General features: G+C 37.9%; 1 protein-coding gene and 3 pseudogenes across 1 annotated transcript; all 4 read right to left on the bottom strand.

The window, feature by feature from the left end:
• Positions 1-2,210: 2,210 nt before the first annotated feature.
• On the bottom strand, positions 2,211-6,391 carry LOC137743570 (UDP-glycosyltransferase 87A1-like; annotated as a pseudogene).
• A 3,790-nt stretch (positions 6,392-10,181) lies between these two features.
• On the bottom strand, positions 10,182-11,948 carry LOC137743572 (UDP-glycosyltransferase 87A1-like). Its single transcript, XM_068483493.1, has one exon. The coding sequence runs from the start codon at positions 11,301-11,303 to the stop codon at positions 10,503-10,505; it is 801 nt and encodes a 266-aa protein (XP_068339594.1). The 5' UTR covers positions 11,304-11,948; the 3' UTR covers positions 10,182-10,502.
• A 1,292-nt stretch (positions 11,949-13,240) lies between these two features.
• On the bottom strand, positions 13,241-15,893 carry LOC137743573 (UDP-glycosyltransferase 87A1-like; annotated as a pseudogene).
• Positions 15,894-17,441: 1,548 nt separating this feature from the next.
• On the bottom strand, positions 17,442-20,639 carry LOC137743575 (UDP-glycosyltransferase 87A1-like; annotated as a pseudogene).
• Between the last annotated feature and the right edge of the window lie 321 nt (positions 20,640-20,960).

Below are 20,960 nucleotides of genomic sequence, written 5' to 3'. Positions count from 1 at the left end.
TGGACAACGCATCGGCAACCAAATTATTCTTCCCAAGTTCCCTACATGAACTGCATAATAGAGACACAAGCAAAGATCATTAAGTTTTGTGAAAATCATAAGCATTGACAAGGCATTCGTAACTATGACATCATGATACTCATGCCAGGAATTTAACTTAACATGATTGTGACAAGCAACCTTTACTACTTGTGAATATAAGTTTGTAACAATTATGTGAAACTCCCTTATATTCTAGCATCAAATTCAAGCATGCAAACTAAGTAGGCCTCCTTAATCAACATACAAGAATAAGTTCTTAATCAAACGGTTAAGTAAATTGCATTCACAATTTATGAAATCACAATGGGAATTAATCAATTCATATCACAAATATAACCATGGTTTCAAAGTCTCCCCTAGCTAAAACAAATTTAGCCTCTCATGTTCAGAGCAAAACAAAGAAAACTTAAATTAAACATTGAAAACAAAAGATAGATTACACCTAAAAACGTTCCAACAATCCAACTTGAATGCAAAAACGTCCAAGGCTGCTTCTCCTCTTCTTATTCCTTGCTATGATGCGACACAAAGGTTTAAGGGTGTGAAAAGTGGGTTATAGTGTGTTAGGGTGAAGGATAGGTGAATGGCAGGGAGATATGGTGGAAGAAGAGGTGCGGAATGGTGTATGGAAGGTGATGAGGGTTGCGGGATGATGTGTAGAAGGATGAATGATGGCTGGTTGTGTATGTGAATGAATATGTGTCTCTATTGGTGCAGCACAAGGTATATATTTTAGAGAAAGGATCTAAACTTTAATTCAATGTTTTAGGAAAGAATTGGACCCCAAATCCACAAGGAAAATGAGAATTAAAGTCAGAATCCCAAGGGAAAAGGGATAGGAACTTGCGGTAAGGAAAATAGGAAAGGGAATGTTGTTTCCCTTGCACGGTAAGGAAGGATAAAGGCTAAGTTGGGTGCGGCGTCCCCCTTTGGCTGGGATTAAGGCTTCTAGAACTTGTAGTTAAGTGTCCTAAATTAATTAGGAACCCTCTTTGGCAGCTGGAACTTATGTAGGAAAGATTTAGGGAAACAAAGTCAAAATAAGGAAGTTTGACTCATGTTTCCTTCTTTGTGGCTAATTTCTTTACTTCCATATCTTGAATTAATTTCTTCGATCTCTTTAGCAGATTCCTAGCCTCATTTGGTCTTCAATTTCGTCCATCCACCTTACTTCAAGCATATTCTATCCATTCCAAGCCGAAAACTGCTCCAAAATGCACTTTCTTGCTACTTTAGCCATTTGGACCTACAAACACACGAAAATAGCTCAAAATACTAAAATAACTATGAACTAACAACATAAATGTAAGAAAACAAGTTAACTAAATCGCCTAAATATGCTCTTATCAGATGTACGGGTAATGGAAGAAAATTAAGTAATTGGTGTAGAAAGCTATGAAATTGAAGAGATTCAAAGAAAATTTGATGAGAATTGAAGAAAATTAGAATAAGAAAAGGTGTTTAGAAGGTGAGAAAGGGCCAAGAAAATGCAAGAAGAGGAGAGAGAAGAATGGTCGTTAAATTTCCTAGAGAGATACCATATTCAATTTAAGAAATAATCAGGGCACACCAACTTGTATTCAGTTTCAGACATAGTGTCTTTGTTCAGCTTTAGAAATTAGTGTAGTACCCATGTTTAGTTACTGAAATAATTAGTGTTTAATTTTCAGAAATAATGTTCAGTTTCAGAAATAATATAGTACCGTTCAGTAACAAAAATAGTGTAATACCATTCAGTTTTAGAAATAATGTGTGTGATAAACGCGAGCGGGTCAGTTTTTTTTACTTTTATTATTATATTAAACTTTTGTTATTTTCGTTCAATAAAGTTATAAGATGATGTTTTGTTAAAATAAACTTAGACGATACCTATATATATATATATATATATATATATATATGCAAATAGACTAGGGAGCTGCTTATGAAACTTTTTGAAAGACAAAAATACCCTTATTGACTCTGTCAGCATTACGAAAGCGTGTAAAAGTGATTCTCCTTCTTTGAAATCTTTAATAATATGGCCAATGACAAACATGATAATGGCAAAATCCTTTAGTGGTGAGATGATCTGAAGCAAATTCGACTATCAATAGACATTTAAGTTGAATATAACAATTGTATTGAAACGCAAGCAATCATGTCTAAGAGCTACCACATTCATCAGCTTAATGGCAATTATGTCTTTGTGAAATATCCTTAATAAAAGCATCAAGGTTTCTATCAGATGAGCCACCATTAGCAATTGCACCTTGACAAACCTCTTGAAGTTGTTTAGCTCTTTCCCTCAAATATTTCCCTCCCTCGCTTTCCACATCCATAAACTTCTTCACAATTTCTCCAATTTCCGCGCTACTCACAAGCAGTTCGACCCCCGCCTTCTTCTTCACCCGGTATCCAATCCTCCAATCTTCCAATCTTCCACAATCTGCTTACCATTTGGAATTTGATCCCAAAATATAGGGAAAGTAAGAATTGGAAGACCAGTATAAACTGCTTCCAAAGTTGAATTCCAACTAGGGATGGGCAACGGTTATGGTGGGCGGGTAACCGCGGTTATTTACCCATAACCGTTTATGTTCATACCCGCATAACCGTTTACCCGTTGGGTAATTGTCTAAACGATTATACCCATACCCATAACCGTTTATAAACGGTTAACCATACCTATAACCGCATACCCATTTAACCGTAACAGTTTAATACCCGTTTACCCATTTACCCTTTTTAACCGTTTATCTTCTTCCTTTTTTTTTACCATTACCCCTTTTTCACCCATCTACATGTTTTTTAACAACTTGAAAATTAAAAAAAAATTGTCATAATTTTCTTTTTTTTTGACAATTAAACACCATTATAGGGTACATTCATCATACATTTCCGTATTTTAATTTTTTTAAGTCCTTATACCATTTCAATAATTGAAATAATAGTTTATGGACGATATTTTTAACTGTTACCAATGAAGGTAAATATAATATTTGCCAAGTATTATTGGGCTACAAAAATTGTTTAGAAGACATTTCTGTCAAAGCATTTCTGTCAATTTCACGGTTACCCGTAAGGAATTTAAATTAATTTGGCGAATTCCTTGATGATGAGAATCATCATTCTTGTAGCAATGTTATTGAGAGAAGGACCGATGAATTCTTTGCTAATTTATTGGGTGCTAAGTATTATTGGATCGAGAACATGGTTTGTGTTAATTTTACATATATAAAATAAATGGGTAAACGGTTATCCGTTTATAACCACGGTTAATACTCATAACCGCCTATTTAAATTTCACGGGTAAACGATTATACCCATAACCGTTTATTTATCTAAACGGTTACCCATAACCGTAACCGTTTAATTTAAATGGGCGGGTAACCACGGTTACCCATAACCAATGGGTATTTGCCCATCCTTAATTCCAACCACAATGTGACCAAAACCCGCCAATTGAATCGTGACACAACACCCTCAATGGGTCACACCAAGGCACCACGAAACCCAAATCACCAACAAAATCTCTCAACTCACAAGCATCCCCACGAGCTACCCAAAAAACCTAACACGACTACTTTTCACCCAAGCAACAACTCCATCCATTTGGGATTTCGAAACCGAGAGGAAACTTCTCATGGAGATGCACAAAACTGGCCTTTTGGGTTGAGAATCTAGCCAATGCAGATAATCGATGTCGTTTTCATTAGTGGGAAGAGTTTTCGAAGGTTCAAAGTGAGGTATGGATGGGCCGATAGGGTAGATAGGGAAAGCAAACTCGGCTTTGAGGGCTTCAAAGACTTGCGGATCAAGCTCGTAGACTGAAGTGAACAAAAGATACTGTGCTTTCTCTGCTTGAGAAAATACTTCAAGGGCCTTGCGGACGACTTTTGGACCGTCTGTAAAAAAGATTGCGGGTAGATCTGCAATGCATGTGGCGCTGACTCCAGGAATGTATTCTACTATCTCATCTCCACGCTCTGTAATTTTAACATAATAATTTACGTCGTACAACATTATTATATTGTATATCAACCAAGAAAAAATGCTTTTTCTTCTACAAAATCACAAAATTTAAGAACATTGCACCAAGAAGCCTCGGTATGCATATAAGAAAAGATATCATGCTATATTACAGTTAAGGATTACTAAATTAACCAAATACAAATTGTTCATAAGAATGTCTGAAGCTCGCAAATGCATCAACTTCCTTATAAATTAGAGAAAGGCTTTAAGCAATTTATTCAAACTGATACAATGATTTCTGGTTACCTTACCAATTTTATGTTGTGCACTTATTAGATATAAGTGTCTCAAGTATATGAACAAATATAATATATTGTCTTCGGCTAAAGAAGAAGCTAATATACTTTTTCAAAAGGGAGACAACTGGTGGCAAACTATTATTTATCTCTTTCGGGTTCGGAGGAGGTAGGAATTGCACCCTACCCGTAACCATGATCAAGCATATTCATAACTTATAAGTTAAAGATCAAGGCACATTAAATTGATAAGATCATGGTTTTTTTTTTTTTTTGTTGAACAAACGATGTTATCTACACTGAGGGGAATGGAGTGAGCTTAGCCTCACAATGGACTTGCAATAATGTGGTTCAAATTCGCTTTTTGCGAGAATCAAACTTAAGACCTTTCACTTACAAGTGAAAAAAAATACTACTAAATTGTAGTATTAAGTAGCAAGTCTTGGTCAATTTTGAGCTTTGTCTTTTTCAGTGTAAAATTGTTAATAAAGCAAATTCATCTCAAAAGTCTCTAACATCCCAATAATACGCCACGTGCTCTATCCTTTTGGCAAGTGGCAAGCGACAAATAACCAACTTGGAAGGAAAAATATGGGTAACACTATATAGATAAAATTTGTATATTCAATTTGCAAACTAAATGATGTATCGCTAATTAAAAACAAGCACGTTAGTCAAGATTTAAGTAATAATTTAACCATTAATTTTCATATCATTTAGTTTACAAAATTTAATCTACAAAATTATTTTTCTTAGCATTGCTTGACCGAAAATAATTGGAGTGTGACAACTTACAAGACTGAGATGAGAGTCAAGATGTTTGATGAGGGATTTGGATCCTCTCCTAAGCTAATGGAGAGGATCCTCCTCATCAATCATCTTGGGCCGTTGGATTTTTATCCAACGGCTACAATCATTATAACTTTAAAAAGACCCTTCTGTTTGTAGCCGTTGGATAAAAATCCAACGATTCAGGATGATTGATGAGAATGATCCTCTCCATTAGTTCAAGAGAGGATCCAAGTCCGTAGAGCACAATATAAGACCAGCAATATTTACAATTATTTTAATTTTGTATCCTCCGTTTGGAAATTGGAAATTGGAAATAAAAAAAATTCAACCATCTAATTATCAGTTAGGTAACATATTTATGGCGCTCTGGAATATTTAGATATTCCAGCGTTGGTGGTCATTTTTAGTTACTATATTTTTATATTATAAAGAATTTGTTTAAATATTTAATAATTAAAATTTTTGAATTATAAGATACTCTAAAGTAACTCTGGAAAATATTTGTGTTTTTATAGACTTTAAAGTGGAAACCCATCTCTATATCTTTGTTGGTGTAATTACATGACTCAGATGAGAGAAAACCTTCGCGTTCAGTTTTGAAAGGAGGAAATCGTATAAGCTCCTATCCAAAATTTTCTTTTGATAGTCCCAAACCTAAAGAAACCTATTTTCTTATGATTGCAATATTCAGTTGAATATGAAATCCAATTTGAAAAATACATTAGTCAACTTTTTATTACTGCAAAAGGCTTTGATACATTTTTAAATAAAGAAATTTCTACTTATTATGTTTTTTTTTTAATTAAAAATATTTGATTAAATATTTAATAGTTGAAATTTTGGAAGGATAGGTTACTCTAAAGTAACTTTAGAAAATACTCCAATAATGATCGTGGTAAGTGTACACGGATCTAAGACATCAAGAAGGAAGTGGCCATTTTCTTTGAACAGCTCAAAGTGATGCAACAATGAGAACATCGTCGGCGACTGAGTCACCGGCTGCTCGAGCCCATCCATAAGCTGCTCAACCGGAGCTTCCAACTTGGTCCACACAGCTTCCACAAACCGCAACCGTGCTCGGAGGATATGACGTTGGGTGTGGTGGCTAATCGGATGTTGTTGGGTTTTGGGTCGGACTCGATGAACCCGTGCCACTCTTCGGTGACGACGAAGGTGATGAGGAGTTGAGGGTTTTTTGAAGATAGTAGCTTGCAGAGGTTCATCATGGGGTTGATGTGGCCTCTTCCCGGACAAGGCAAAGCCACCACGTGGCAGATTGTGATTGCCTCAACTTCCGCTGTGTCCATTTCTCCCTTGTTTGAGAGAAATTACTCCAATAATGATTGAATTTTAACGGTTTGGATTCTCGAACTTGGTGGATTAGGAAGAATGGATCCGAAGATGATCTATTTCCATTATTCTTTTTCAAAAATGTATAAAAGGAATTTTTAATTGACTTTTTTTAATAGTCATTTTCAAATTTCTCTCGTATGTCTTTGTAATGATCATGTTGTAGAAAATGCGGATCATTTTTGTTGACAAAACTAGCAGAAAATTCGATGTTAGGGTAAGCATGGGCCATGCCTTTCGAGTTTTCAACCCACGTGGGATCTAGAAGTTGACACCCAAATGTAAACTTGAAAGGTATTTTTTTTTTGTTGGAAATGTGAAAAGTAAAGTTAGTAAAACCAACGGGCCTTTGTTTGCCCTCACTAAGTTGGACTGGATTGGACTGGACTAGCTATTAGTCCAATATTGTGTTTGTTCCATGCTGGGACTAACATTAATGAGACTAAAGGGGACTAGCATGGACAAAACCCTTCACTAAGAGGTCTTAGCGAGACCCCCTAATAACCATGGGACTAGCTAAGACTATCCTCTCTTTCTCGTCCTCGTCATGCTCAACGACCACTCCCGACAGACTCCTTATCATCTCCGGCCACCTAGATCAATCATTAACTTTCCGACTCTCTTTCAGATCCATTTCACAACCAACTTTCATATAAAATATACCAAATTGAAGCTGGGAGTGACAAGATTACAATTTTACCTTAATAAAGGCTAAAATGTGGTCGAATGTGGCCGGAAAATGGCCTGGAAGTCTCGGCCTGTTTGGGCTTCTTCAAATCCATGACAGATTCGAGCATTCAAAGCTAAGATCTCGATCCAGGGATGGTGATGAATTTTTTGGCGGTGCTAACTTCATCCAATTTAACGAGGGTTGGCCAGAAAACACATCGGGAAACCTGTAACTCGTCGGGAAAATTGAAGCCACGAGGTTCCGTTCGAACAACGCATAGCTAGAGAGGGAGAGAGGACAGAGAAATAGAGACTGGAATCAATAAGGAGTTTGACCAGGAATGAGAAAGAGACATGAATTGAGAGGTCTAAGAGGAAAAAAAGAGGGAGAGGGTGGGACGATGAGAGATGAGGAAAAGAGTGGGACGGAAATGGTAGGAAAAGATGGAGAAAAAGATAAGATCATAATAAAATATTAATGATTTATATATTAAATAATATAATATTAGAATTTGTTATTATCCAGCTTCTTAGTCCAATACTGCACCAAACGCTTCACTAAGTTAGTCCAGTTTAGTCTAGTCTAAGCCAGTCCAGCTTAGTCCTTGAAGCTAATCCAGTCCGAGATAGTCCGGCGCAACAAACGCCCCCCTAAAGAATAATATTACGTAAACTAAACTTGCAAACTAAATAATGCTTCATTAATAAAAAAAAATAAGCATGTTAATCAAAACTTAATAATAATTTAATTATCAACTTTCATTTTAGTTGATTAAATTTAGTCAACAAGTGTAGTCACTTTACCATTATCCAAAACTAAAATGGATCCACCTCTTCTCCTTCTCCAGCAACCTTAGATCCCAATAGGTTGACGGAGAACAACACCATCTACCTCTCCAATGGAAACTCCAACCTCAATCTCTTCGTCAACATCGTGACGACAAGCTCCCGCAAGCCTGGGCCTACAACGTGCGGAGGACCCAACGGGTGGAGTGGAGGAAAAGGAAAATAAAATATTAAAGAGAAAATCCTTAGGGCTGATTTAGTATTGTTGTGCTTTGAAAAAAAAACTATTTATGTTGTGTTGTGAGAATAAACTCATTTTTGCTACTTCACGTTTTCAGTTGTTTTTTTTTTTCACCCAAAACTGTGAAAATAAGTTATTTTTAAGTGTTCACCAAACACCTTTTTGAGTTTATATTTTTTTGATATCCACTTTTTATAAAAGCACCTCAATACCAAACCAATACTTAGTATATCCATTCTCGGTACAATTAAATAAGAAACGCGTTTCTAAGAGCAATAGACAAACAACACCAATCCCAAATATGTAACTAGATCCTCTATGGATTTAAGGGATCTGAGCACACTAATCAATGCATTTAGGCTACTGAAATTTGATCCAACGGTTACAAACAGAGAGCCATTCTAAAAGTTATAATAATTATAGCCGTTGAATCAAATTTCAATGATCATGGTGCATTGATTAGTAGGCTCAGATCTTTTTGAATCCGAAGGGGATCCAGTTCCCCCAAATATGAATATCTTCAACACAATATCTTAAGTTTATAATATTTTTAGTACATGTAACAAAACCAAACTGCCAAAGAAATGAAATCCTCTCTCATATTGATACCTCCAGCTATAATTTGTATATAGCCATTTGTCTCGAAACGCAAGCAATCATGTCTAAGAGATACCATATTCATCAGCTTCATGGCAATTAATTATGTCCTTGTGAAATATCCTTAAGAATAGCATCAAGGTTTCTATCAGATGAGCCACCATTAGCTATTGCACCTCGACAAACCTCTTGAAGTTGTTTGGCTCTTTCCCTCAAATCCTTCCCCTCCTCGCTTTCCACATCCATAAACTTTTTCACAAGTTCTGCAATTTCCTTGCTACTCACAAGAAGTTCGACCCCCACCTTCTTCTTCACCCGGTATCCAATCCTCCAATCTTCCACAATCTGCTTACCATTGGGAATTTGACCCCCACTTTTTCACTAGTTACTCTGCTTTTATTGCCGCATAAACCGCTTCTGCATTGGGGTGCTGGAGTCGTCAAATCTATTTCTTTTTATTTCTCATCAAACGAATGCTTGGTGTACTGGCTCAAGAACAAGTTCATATCATCATTTCATCCCCTTCCATGTATTCATTTCGAAATGGTCACAGATAGTTTGTTGCAGAAGGATGCTCAAACTCTCACCTTCATCTGTTCCGGGAGGCGAGGACAACCAACATAATGCTTGGTGTACTTGCTCGAAAACAAGTTTATAGTAATGTCAAAAAATTGAGAGGGGCAAGAGGTCCCCCCAACCCCACCACCCCCCGCGCCCTTAACATTTGCCCATGGTTCGAGTTGTGGAAACAACTCTTTGGAAATCAAAGAAACAAATTTCACTTTTTTATTAGTAACATAAAGGTCATCGTTCGAGTTGTGGAAACAACTCTTTGGAAAGCAAGAATAAGGGTGTGTACGATAGACGTCCTCTGTCCCCCCATCCTCGCAAAACGGGGAGCCTTGTTGTCTTGAACCCACCCTTGTAATAGTAACAGCAAAACTACACCCTTTTAATAGTAACAGCAAAACTATGTGTACATGAATAAGTCCTCCTAGGGTTTTCAAGCTTGCAGCACCCTTGCCTAACTGACTGCTTTTTATACAGTTTGGTTGTGCCAGATCCATCCGAAGTGAAACTGGAAAAACACCTTCACATTAAACGTAATAAGAACATAGTTCTCAAAAAATTGGAATTTGGAAAGTTCCCGAATGCCAATTTTTATTAATCCCAGTCAATCAATATAATCTGGAACCAAATTGATCTCAGATTTGGTACAAACTAGGGTCCAACCAAATTGGAAACACCCTCAGATGAAACACAATTAAGTACTGCCGGTATCTTTCTATTGTGGCTATCGTTTATTGTGACAAATCTTTCTGGTAGATTTGTGCGCTTGGCGACTATGTGGTTGAGCTTGTGAGTGTCTACTAAGGGTTTAATGTTATTTGTCTGTTTTGTGCAAATTCATTCCAGATCAATTTATTGGTCACTGGAATTATGTACCCAATCACACTGTAATTGTTTGGTGTTGATTAATGAAAGGCTATGCTATCGTTTATTGATGCAAACAACAACAACAACAAAGTCTTATTCACTAAGTCGGTTAGGCTGGCAATTGAAGTACAACCCCTTAAACCGACGCCATGTATTTTCATCGACGCACCAGACAAGTCACTACAAGCTTTCACCGTCTTTTGAGAACCTGTAACAAGAAGTTTCAATGTGCTCAATGCTCATGCATAGCTCTGAGAAATGTCTCTAAGGAAGGCACTGATGTTCGTTTGAGATGATCCGCCTTCGTCAATGGCACCATGGCATATCTGCTTAAGTTCTTAGGCCCTTCTCCTCATCTCTCTCCCTTCATCATCCTCCAAATCCATAAACTTCTGCGCCAGCCCAGCAATCTCCTCTCTTGTCACCAAATGGTCCATTTTGTCCTCAGCCTTCCTCACCCTCCACCCAACTTTCCAATCCTCCACAATCATATTACTAACCATGCCATGATCCATAAGTAACGGAAAGGTCAGAAACGGGACACCAGCAAAAACACCTTCCCTAACTGAGTTCCAACCACAATGTGTCAAAAACCCATCAACACTAGAATGGCACAAAACCCTCAACTGCTCACACCAAGGGACTACCAAACCCATGTCGCCACAAGCATCTTTTAACCTATCCGTTTCCCCACGAGCCACCCAAATGAACCGAACCCCACTCATGCGCAAACCGACTGCGATCTCATCCATTTGGGCACCTGAAAAAGAAAGAAAACTTCCCATGGAGATGTACAGAACAGAGCTGCAAGGTTGAGAATCTAGCCATCTTAGATAGTCGATGCCAGCACTCGGGTGATCGTTAGATTTGACGTAGGGTATTAATGGACCAATTGTGTAAATGGGTAGTGAGAACTTTGATCTTAAAACGTTGATGACTTGGGATTCAAGCTCATAGATGGAGGGGAATAAGAGAAATTGTGCTTTAGGCACCCATGAGAAATCTTCGTGGATGTGGTGGAAAATGCTTGGGGAGATTCGATTCATGAAATGAGGCAGGTCTGCTAGTCGTGTTGAAGAAACTCCTGGGATGTAGTCCACACGTTCATTGCCCCTCTCTATAAACACACAGGAGAGCATAAAAATTAGAAAACGAAATGGAGGGCACAAAATTGTGACCCAAGTGGTGAAAAATTTTCTTAATACAAACTGAACTTTGTGGTTAAGACTTAAGCATGCTCGATCTAGTCTAAATCGAACTTTGCATCCTATTTTTGAGCAATTTAACGAATGTGTCCATCACGTGCAAGGATGAAAAGGTCATTTTAAGACGAAGTTTATTAATTTATTTTCTAAATCATGCTTGAAATGACCATTTTACCCTTCTACACACCGGTAAAACTTAAAAGCGAACAAAATTAGGTTGTTTAAGTTTGATTTGGAATGACATCAACAAGAAGTTTAAACCATAAGGGCATTGTTAACATACATTGAGATATGACCCGAAAATTAGGAGAGGCTACAATTCTTTTATTTTATTTATATACAAGCATAAGATTAGGGAGGAGTATCCCCCCACGTGACCTAATAGTATAAACCACTTGCAATTAGAATGTAGCGATTTTGACGCTCATATTTTATTAACATGTACCCATAAGAATGTACGAGGCTAAAAATGCGTGTTAACTTACTACTTAGCCCAGTGGTACTTTTCTTTTCGTATCGCTAAATATCTAGGCCTTCGACCTTCTAACTATACTTATATAGCTACAATTTCGGATCAATCTATATTGATTGACTGCCTCCATTATCTTGTTGCTAGCAAATACCACTATGCAACAAGATATTTGGAATCCTTGCAAATATAGCGTGTGTGCCAGAGTGCTCTGTTTTTGAATCATTAACCAATTTGTTTTGTAACTAATTGTTTATCTTCCATTACACTAAAATCTATTTATATATTACGTATACACACTAGTATAGGCTGGATAGCTAACTAAAATAACTAAAATCAGCACCAAAAAGGAAAGAGAGAAACAAAAAGACTTTTTAGCCAAAATGGTCCATGAGATTTGCATAACACATCACTTTGGTCCCTGAGATTGAAAATAAATAGAAATACTCATTGAGATTGTCCACTATCCATTATTTTGGTCAATCCATTAAAAACTCCGTTAAGTGTTCCAAAACTTTTAGTCGGAAGTTTGGGCAATTTTCAAAGCTTCGTAACTCAATCATTTCTTAACCAAATTTGACCCATAATATATCAAAATAAAGATAGGAAAGTGTAGAACAAGATTATACCTATTTGGAAGCCCAATGGTTGCCAAAGATGGTCGGAAAATGGCATGAAAGGTGACTGGTCTGCGAAAAAATTGGAAACTAGCTGGAAACTGGCTAACTGACCCTTTTTTGGCCAAAAAACGGCTCGAAAGTGACTGTCTTGGTCTCCAATTAACTACTTTTGAGTCATTTTCCGACCAAACCACGATGAGTTAGTTGACTAGAAAGGTACCATTCTCTTCACCCGTCAAGAAGTATGATTTTCATTTTTGAATCACTCGATTTCATTGAGTATTGAAGAAATTATGAATGTTTAAAATTTACCCAGCTTTCGGTGAGTATTCCAGTTTTCCTGCGGACCAGTCACCTTTCAGGCTATTTTTCAGCCATCTCCGGCAACCATTGGGCTTCCAAATAAGTATAATTTTATTCTGCACTTTCCTATCTTCATTTTGATATATTATGGGTCGAATTTAGTTAAAAGACGATTGAGTTACGAATTTTTGAAAATTACCCAAACTTCCGATCAAGAGCTCCAGAACACGTAACGGAATTTTTAAAGGAATGACCAAAATAATGGATGATGGACAATTTTAGGAACCATTTCTATGGATTTTCAATCTCAGAGATCAAAGTGATGTATTATGCAAATCAGGGACCATTCTGATTAAAAAGCAAAACAAAAAAAGGAAAATATTAACAACAAAGTCTTATCTCACTGAGTGGAGTCGGTTGGCAAAACTAGATGCAAACATTCCACATAGCTGAGAATGCACTTGAAGTACAACCCCTTGCACCGACACTTTGTATTTTCATTGACGCACAAGACAAATCACTACAAGTTTTGCACCGTCTTTTGAGAGCCAGCAACAACAAGATTCAGTGTGCTCAATGCTTATGCATGGCCTTGAAAAATGTCTCCAACGAAGGCATTGATGTTCGTTTGAGATGATCCGCCTTCTTCAATAGCACCATGACATATCTGTTTAAGTTCTCTGGCCCTTCTTCTCATTTCTCTCCCTTCATCGTCCTCCAAGTCCATGAACTTCTGCGCCAGCCCAACAATCTCCTCGCTTGTTACCAAATGGTCCATTTTGTCCTCAGCCTTCCTCAACCTCCACCCAACTTTCTAATCCTCCACAATCATCTTACTAACCATGCCTTGATCCATACGTAATGGAAAGGTCAGAAACGGGACACCAGCAAAAACACCTTCCCTAACTGAGTTCCAACCACAATGTGTCAAAAACCCACCAACACTAGAATGGCACAAAACCCTCAATTGTTCACACCAGGGCACTACCAAACCCATGTCGCCACAAGCATCTTTTAACCTGTCCGTTTCCCCACGGGCCACCCATATGAACCGAACCCTACTCAAGCGCAAACCGCCTGCAATCTCATCCATTTGGGCACCTGAAAATGAAAGAAAACTTCCCATGGAGATGTACAGAACAGAGCTGCAAGGTTGAGAATCTAGCCATTGTAGATAGTCGATGCCAGCACTCGGGTGATAATTAGATTTGATGTAGGGTATTAATGGACCAATTGTGTAAATGGGTAGTGAGAATATTGATCTTAAAACGTCGATGACTTGGGGTTCAAGCTCATAGATGGAGGGGAATAAGAGATATTGTGCTTTAGGCACCCATGAGAAATCTTCATGGATGTGGTGGAGAATGTTTGGGGAGATTCCACTAATGAAATGAGGCAGGTCTGCCAGTCGTGTTGAAGAAACTCCTGGGATGTAATCCACACGATCATTGCCCCTCTCTATAACACACAGGATAGCATAAAATTTAAATAACGAAATGGAGGGCACAAAATTGTGACCCATGTGGTGAAAAAGATTCTTAGTACAAACTGAACTTAATTTGTGGTTAAGCATGCTCGATCTAAACCAAATCGAACTTTCTATCCTAATTTTGAGCAATTTAACCCATGTGGACATCATGTGCAAAGATGAAAAGATCATTTTAAGCCGTATAAACTTGTTAATTTATATCTTAAAACATGCTTGAAATGAATGTTTCACCTTTTTACTAGAGGCACACACTGATAAAACTTAGCAATGGACAAAATTAGATTGTTAGGTTTGATGTGGAATGAAATTAACAAGTTTAAACCATAAGGACGTTGTTAACATCAATTGAGATACGACCCCAAAATTAAGGGAGACTATCTAGAAATCTTTTATTTTATTCACGCAAGCCTAAATTGAGAGGAGTATCGGCCACATGACTTAATGGAATGAACCACTTGCAATTAAAATGTAGCGTTTTCACACTCCCATCCCATGTAATTAATATGTACCCATAAGTGTGCACGGGACTAAAAAATGTTTGTTAACTTACAACTTAGTCTAGTTGTATTTCTCCTTTCATATATCGCCAGATATTCAGGCTTTCGACCTTCTAACTGTATATATACCTACAATTTATATATATTACGCAAACGATAGTACTATTCGCACATCCTTTTTACCTCCACACTCATTGTGAATTTAATCATTGATCTTCTTTAATTCATTTCATCTGACAATCGAAAATTAAGAAAGGTGTATGAATAATAAAATTAAGTGTACAAATAACATATATACTAGTAAGGTTGTATGCTAACTAAAATCAGCATCTGAAAACGAAAGGAAGAAACAAAAAAAAGAAAACTAATGAAAAGAGTTTGAAAATTTTGAGTTTTAACGATAATGACAAAATAAAGGGTAAAATGAATAATACCAGGATTGACTTTTTAATATGAAAATATGATTTTTTGTTAAAATGAATAGTACCGCAAATTTCATTAAAACTCCCAACAAAAAAAAAAAAAAAAGCAAACATCGAAGGGAAGAAACAAAAGTATGAAACATTCTTCAGAACAATCAAATATGTCGTCCAAAATAGAAGTCTAAGTGACAAAGACACGTTCATAAAAAATATAGTGACAAAGGCACCAACCTAACAAGTCAACCGGGAAGTGCCCGTTTTCTGCTAAAAGATGAAAATGTTGGAAGACGGAGAAAAAGGACGCCGGCATCGGCCAAAACGACGCCGCCGGAATACTCCTCCGGTTCCCGACACGGACTGCCCAAGGCAGGAAAGTGTCGGCCACGATCAGGCTCGGCGGAGGCTCGAGGAGATCCATGAGCCGCTCGAATGGGGCCTCCATCTTGGTCATGATCGCTTCGATGAAGCAGTACATGTCGGCGGCGCGGACCAGCTCCGACGGGACAACGTTGGGAATCGTGGCGAGTCGGATGTTGTCCTGGGTGACTTCGGATCCGATGAAACCGAACCACTCCTCCGTGACGACGAAGGTGATGAGGATGTCAGTCTTTTGTGAAGTCAGTAGCTTGCAGAGGGTCATCATCGGGTTGATGTGGCCCCGACCGGGATACGGCATGGCCACCACGTGGCAGACAGGGGATCTCTGGTCTCTGTTGGAGATCATGTCTGGGTTTAAGAAGAAGACGACGTAACTCTGTAGTTATAACTTATAAGTGGTTATAGAGGTAGATACATACAGAGGAGAAAGAAGGCAATTATATCTGAAATTAAGTTTTCGTTGTTGGCTTGGCTTGCTTGATTTGATCAAAATACTCTCTTTTTAATGAAAGCTTGCATTGATAGCAAAGATAGTACAAAGAAAAATGCTACGGATTTTCTCAAAAGTGAGATTTTTCATGACACTTAATACATTTTGTATAATATTTTATAATGTTAGCATGAGAATTAACGTCAAACTGTAAGATGATAAAGAGTACATAAAGAGTCTTATTTTTTAGGGAGTTCCTTTAATATTTCTCTAGTGCAAAAGGCAAACACAAAGGTCACCTCCATTACGATTAATGAACATCCTCCAAGATCACATCGGCTACAAAGTCGGGAGGTACATCTAACCAAAGACAAGGACTAACAGCTCCAAGGGCATAGCGGGCTAGACGATGGCAACACCATTGGCTTGACGATTGACATGTGTATAAGAAGTCGCAGCGATCCTCCGAGCGAGGTCTTTGGAATCTTCAATAATACGGCCAATTGGAGACGTATTAATGGAAGAATCCTTCAGTGCCAAGATGATCTTAAGCGAATCGCTTGTCATGGAACAAAGACGATTATAAGTATTTTCTCAATAAATCGTTAATTTCTTTGTTTTGTATGAATAATTAAATAATTTTATATCAATTATTTTATTAAATTATGATAAAGAGAATAAACACTTTCAATTATGATGCTCATATTACGAAAGATGTTGCATTAATGAGGAAGGAGAACTTTCCTCTTTACTAAGAATGAGCTCTTCAATAAGAATGAGAAATAGTATACTATCCTTCCTAATATTACTTAGAACGTTAAAAAACTTCTTTGTTCAATTATCTATAGCATGTCAAGTTCATTTTTTTTCTTTGTTAGATAGTGTAGATGTTATACTGCGAAACTTTTCAAACTCTCTTAAAATCCTAGAAAATTTCAATTGAATATATCGTCTATTAAACGTATGATTCATGTTCACACAGTAAATACTGAGTCAGGTATGAACACTTAAGGCGAACAAGTGCATGGGCAGATCCATGTAGAAACCAATGGTTTTGGACGCTCTTAAGGTTGGAAAAATGCTAGTGAAGGTCCTCTATGGACTCTTTAGATGTCTTAGTATGAAATTTTTTTGTGTAAACCATTTAATGAAATGCATGTTTGGCATATCTCGATACCACTCTGCAGGACTCATTGACATCTCTCGACAAGATGCATCACTCCGCATAGAGTGTTGACAACACTTGGTAGATCTCAACATCCACGTAGCATGCCTCAACGAAGAACGATAGGCACACCAAGTGCTCCATGAAATGTCAATGTGAAAAAGAAAAAAAAACCTAACAAAAATCTGCACGTTGTGTGCTATCTTTGTTAAAAAAAGGAGGATCTTTACACTGAACTCTCGAAGTTAGAATTATAAATCTGCCACTGAACAAGTGACTACAAGTTTTAAACACTTCCATAAGAAATATCAACAAAAAATTGAGTTTTATTTGATGGAAAAGGAATTAAGAGCACACATTGGAAGGAAGCTTATTTAGATTCTACACTATTTTACATACAAGATACAAGGCTAATTTGCATACTGAACGTCCAAGCCCATGTAGATATATACCACGCACTGCCGTGTTAAATGGATCATGGATGAGGAACTTGTGTCTCCATTTGAAGATTGCAGGTAGCTTTGCCAAGATCCCTGATAAAATCATCAAGATTTGTATCAGATGAACCTCCTTTCGCAATTGCTCGGTGACACAAATCTCCGAGCTCTTTCGCTTTTCTCCTCATTTTAATCCCATCACTGCTTTCAGGGTCCATAAATCTCTTCACAAGCTCAGCAACCTCTTCCCTTGTCATCAACCTTTCATCATGTACCTCTGATTTAACCCTCTTGCCAATCTTCCATCCGTCAACTATTTGCCTGCTGTTCGGAATTTGGTCGAGAAAAAGAGGAAAAGTAAGCATTGGGACACTGGCAAAAACAGCTTCTAAAGTCGAATTCCATCCACAATGTGACCAAAAACCACCCACAGAAGAATGGCACAACACTTTCAGTTGCTCACACCATGGCACCACCAACCCCATACCATCACTACCACTGCAGCTCTCACTCAATCGAGCCGCCTCCCCCCGCGCAACCCACAAGAACCGAACCCCGCTACGTTTCAGCCCGGCTGCGATTTCATCCATCTGCATGTTTGAAACAGAAAGAAAACTCCCCAATGAGATGTACAAGACAGAGGCTTTTGGTTGGGAATCAAGCCATTTCATATAGTCAATGCCATTGTCACCAACTGACACACAGGAATTCTTTCCAAGCTCCAAGTAAGGTATGGCAGGACCAATTGGGTACACAGGGAATGGGAATTCCGCCTGTAAAGAGTGGAAGATTTCGGGTTCAAGCTCATGAAATGAAGTGAACAGAAGACACTGAGCTTTTGGAACCCATGAAATGCATTCCAGAGCAAGCTTCATGACTTTCGGGTCGGTTCTTTGAAACACTTCTCCCAGGTCTGCTAAATCAGATGAAGAAATCCCTGGAATTTGGGCTCCAGAATCTATCACATATAAACAGAAAATCCAATTTCCATATTAATTTCAATTTGTGTTATATAAATATATATGCAAAATATTTACTTACCAAAACATTCAAGTGGGATGTCCTTGTTTTGTGAGAAAATATTGAAACGGTGCAGCATTGACAAGAAAGTGGCTGGCATAGTCCAGAGCAAGGCCACCGGAATATTCCTCCGAATCCCAACCCCGACTCCCCACCGGACCTCTATATCAGCAATGACGGCTGTGGCCGGCGGGTCGAGCTGGCTGAGGAGGAGCTCGAAGGGAGCTTCCATCTTGGTCATGACAGCTTCGTAGAAGCCAGGGAAGTCGGTGGCTTTTAGCCGCTCGGCGGGGATGACGTTTGGGATGGTGGAGAATCGGATGTTGTCGGGTTTTGGGTCGAAGCCGATGAAGCTCAGCCACTCTTCGGTGATGATGAAGGTGACAAGGAGTTGAGGGTTTTTGGAAGCTAGTAACTTGCAGAGGTTCATCATGGGGTTGATGTGGCCTCGGCCGGGGAACGGCATCGCCGCCACATGGCCGACGGTAGTTGAGTCAACGTTGAAGTGATGCATTAGATGTTCTACTTTGATACTTTGATACTTTGAAAAAGAGAATGAGCTTATGGCTTATGGCTTTAAGAAGAGAAACTTGGCAATATTTTAAGACTCCATTAAGCACTCATAAATAATATAATATAACCTATATGTTAACCTATACGACAATGAGACAGGATTTCACTCAGGAAAATGATAGGTAGGCCGAATATTTAAATTAAATTTTATAAATTATATGACGTGATTGTTGATGATTGGATTATCACTTAAATATTCATTTATGTGCTCATTTTCACTTAGTGATACATAATTTACAAATTTGGTCTAAAATGTTAATCCACCTAGCATTACTCTTTCACTTAACATGCACTTATATTGTTATATATTCTAATTTATCATGCAATAAAGTGAGTATTGATCTTGAACTAAAAATTCGTGAGTTAATGTCTCTAAACTTGTTATAATGCATAGCAATGCTCCTTTTTGATTAACTCCATTAGAACTTTCATCCAAAACAAAGGGTTTAAAGAGAAAAAAAAAATAGATGAGAGTTCTAAGAGAGTTCGCCAAAAGTATAATTGCTCGAAATCATAACAAATTCAAGTACGATTACTCACGGATTTTTAGTTCAGAAAGCAAAGCTCCAATTACAAATTCATAGACAAATACTCACGCATTTTTTGTTCAGAAATCTAAGCTCTAATTAGACCAAAGATCAAAGACGATTGCTCCAATTAACTTAAAAATAAGTCATATTATCATGCATTTCAAGCTTAAAATTTCTTATATAAGTAGTGTCATTCTCGTCGCTTGAAAGTTCTTGGAGTTTAAATTTCTCGTATATGAACAATATATGAACTTAAAACGCGATCATATTATCATGAAATTAAAATTTTTCATATAAAAGTGCGAAATTAGCTTAAAAAGTTGAGCATCAAAGTTGTTTCTCGTCTGTGAGGCATTTTATCATTCATCTTGTGTCCACTCTCAAAAGTGTAATTTTAACCAGCCATATTCAACCTAAACAGAAAACAAACATACCTAACAAATTCAGCTCCCTATTCCGGAAGAGGAGATGAAAACACGATGCCGATGGAGTCGAAAGAGAAGCCACCGGAATATCTCTCCGGCGGCCGGCGGGAACCGCCCAAAGAAGCTCGATGTCGGCTATAATGGTGGCCACTGGAGGCTGAATTTGATCGAGTAATCGTTCAAACGGAGCTCCCATCTTTGTCATTACGGCGTCCTAGAAAGCGGGATAGTTAGCCCCGCGGACTAGCTCGGACGGAAGGACGTTGGGGATGGTGCTGAAGCGGATGTTATCGGGTTTCGGGTCGGGTCCTATGAATCCAAGCCACTCTTCGGTGACGACGACGGTGATTAGAATGTCGGTTTTCTTTGCGGCTAGTAATTTGCAGAGGTTGATCATGGGGTTGACGTGGCCTCTGCCGGGATACGGCATCGCCACCACATGGCAGACTTTGGAGGTGGCGTCCATTTGTCCTGAGGTGGTGCTCACCACGACACCACCTTTTATAAATGCTTTTAACCGAATTTTTTTTGGGGAAATTAGGTAGAATTTATATTTTAATAAAGATAATGTTATTCACACACTATATTTTACTATTTACTCTCTCAATCACCGTAAGATTGAATTAATTGAAGAAAAAAAATCAATAACAAAAGATTAAGAAAGATACATGAGAGGTAAACATAGGTGTATCAATAACATTTTCTTTTAATAAAACTTCAACCAAATTCTAAATCTTTTTTTCTTTTTTGAGTTTGTGCACTCATTTTTCACTAGTTATTTGAAGAGGGTTTTGATGGTTTTTAATTAGAATGATCATGTCACTCCATTCGAG

Source organism: Pyrus communis, chromosome 8, assembly GCF_963583255.1.
Source record: "Pyrus communis chromosome 8, drPyrComm1.1, whole genome shotgun sequence".
Lineage (NCBI taxonomy): Eukaryota > Viridiplantae > Streptophyta > Magnoliopsida > Rosales > Rosaceae > Pyrus > Pyrus communis.
The sequence above is the reverse complement of the archived record's forward strand: the minus strand, read 5'-3'. Positions and strand labels throughout refer to the sequence as shown.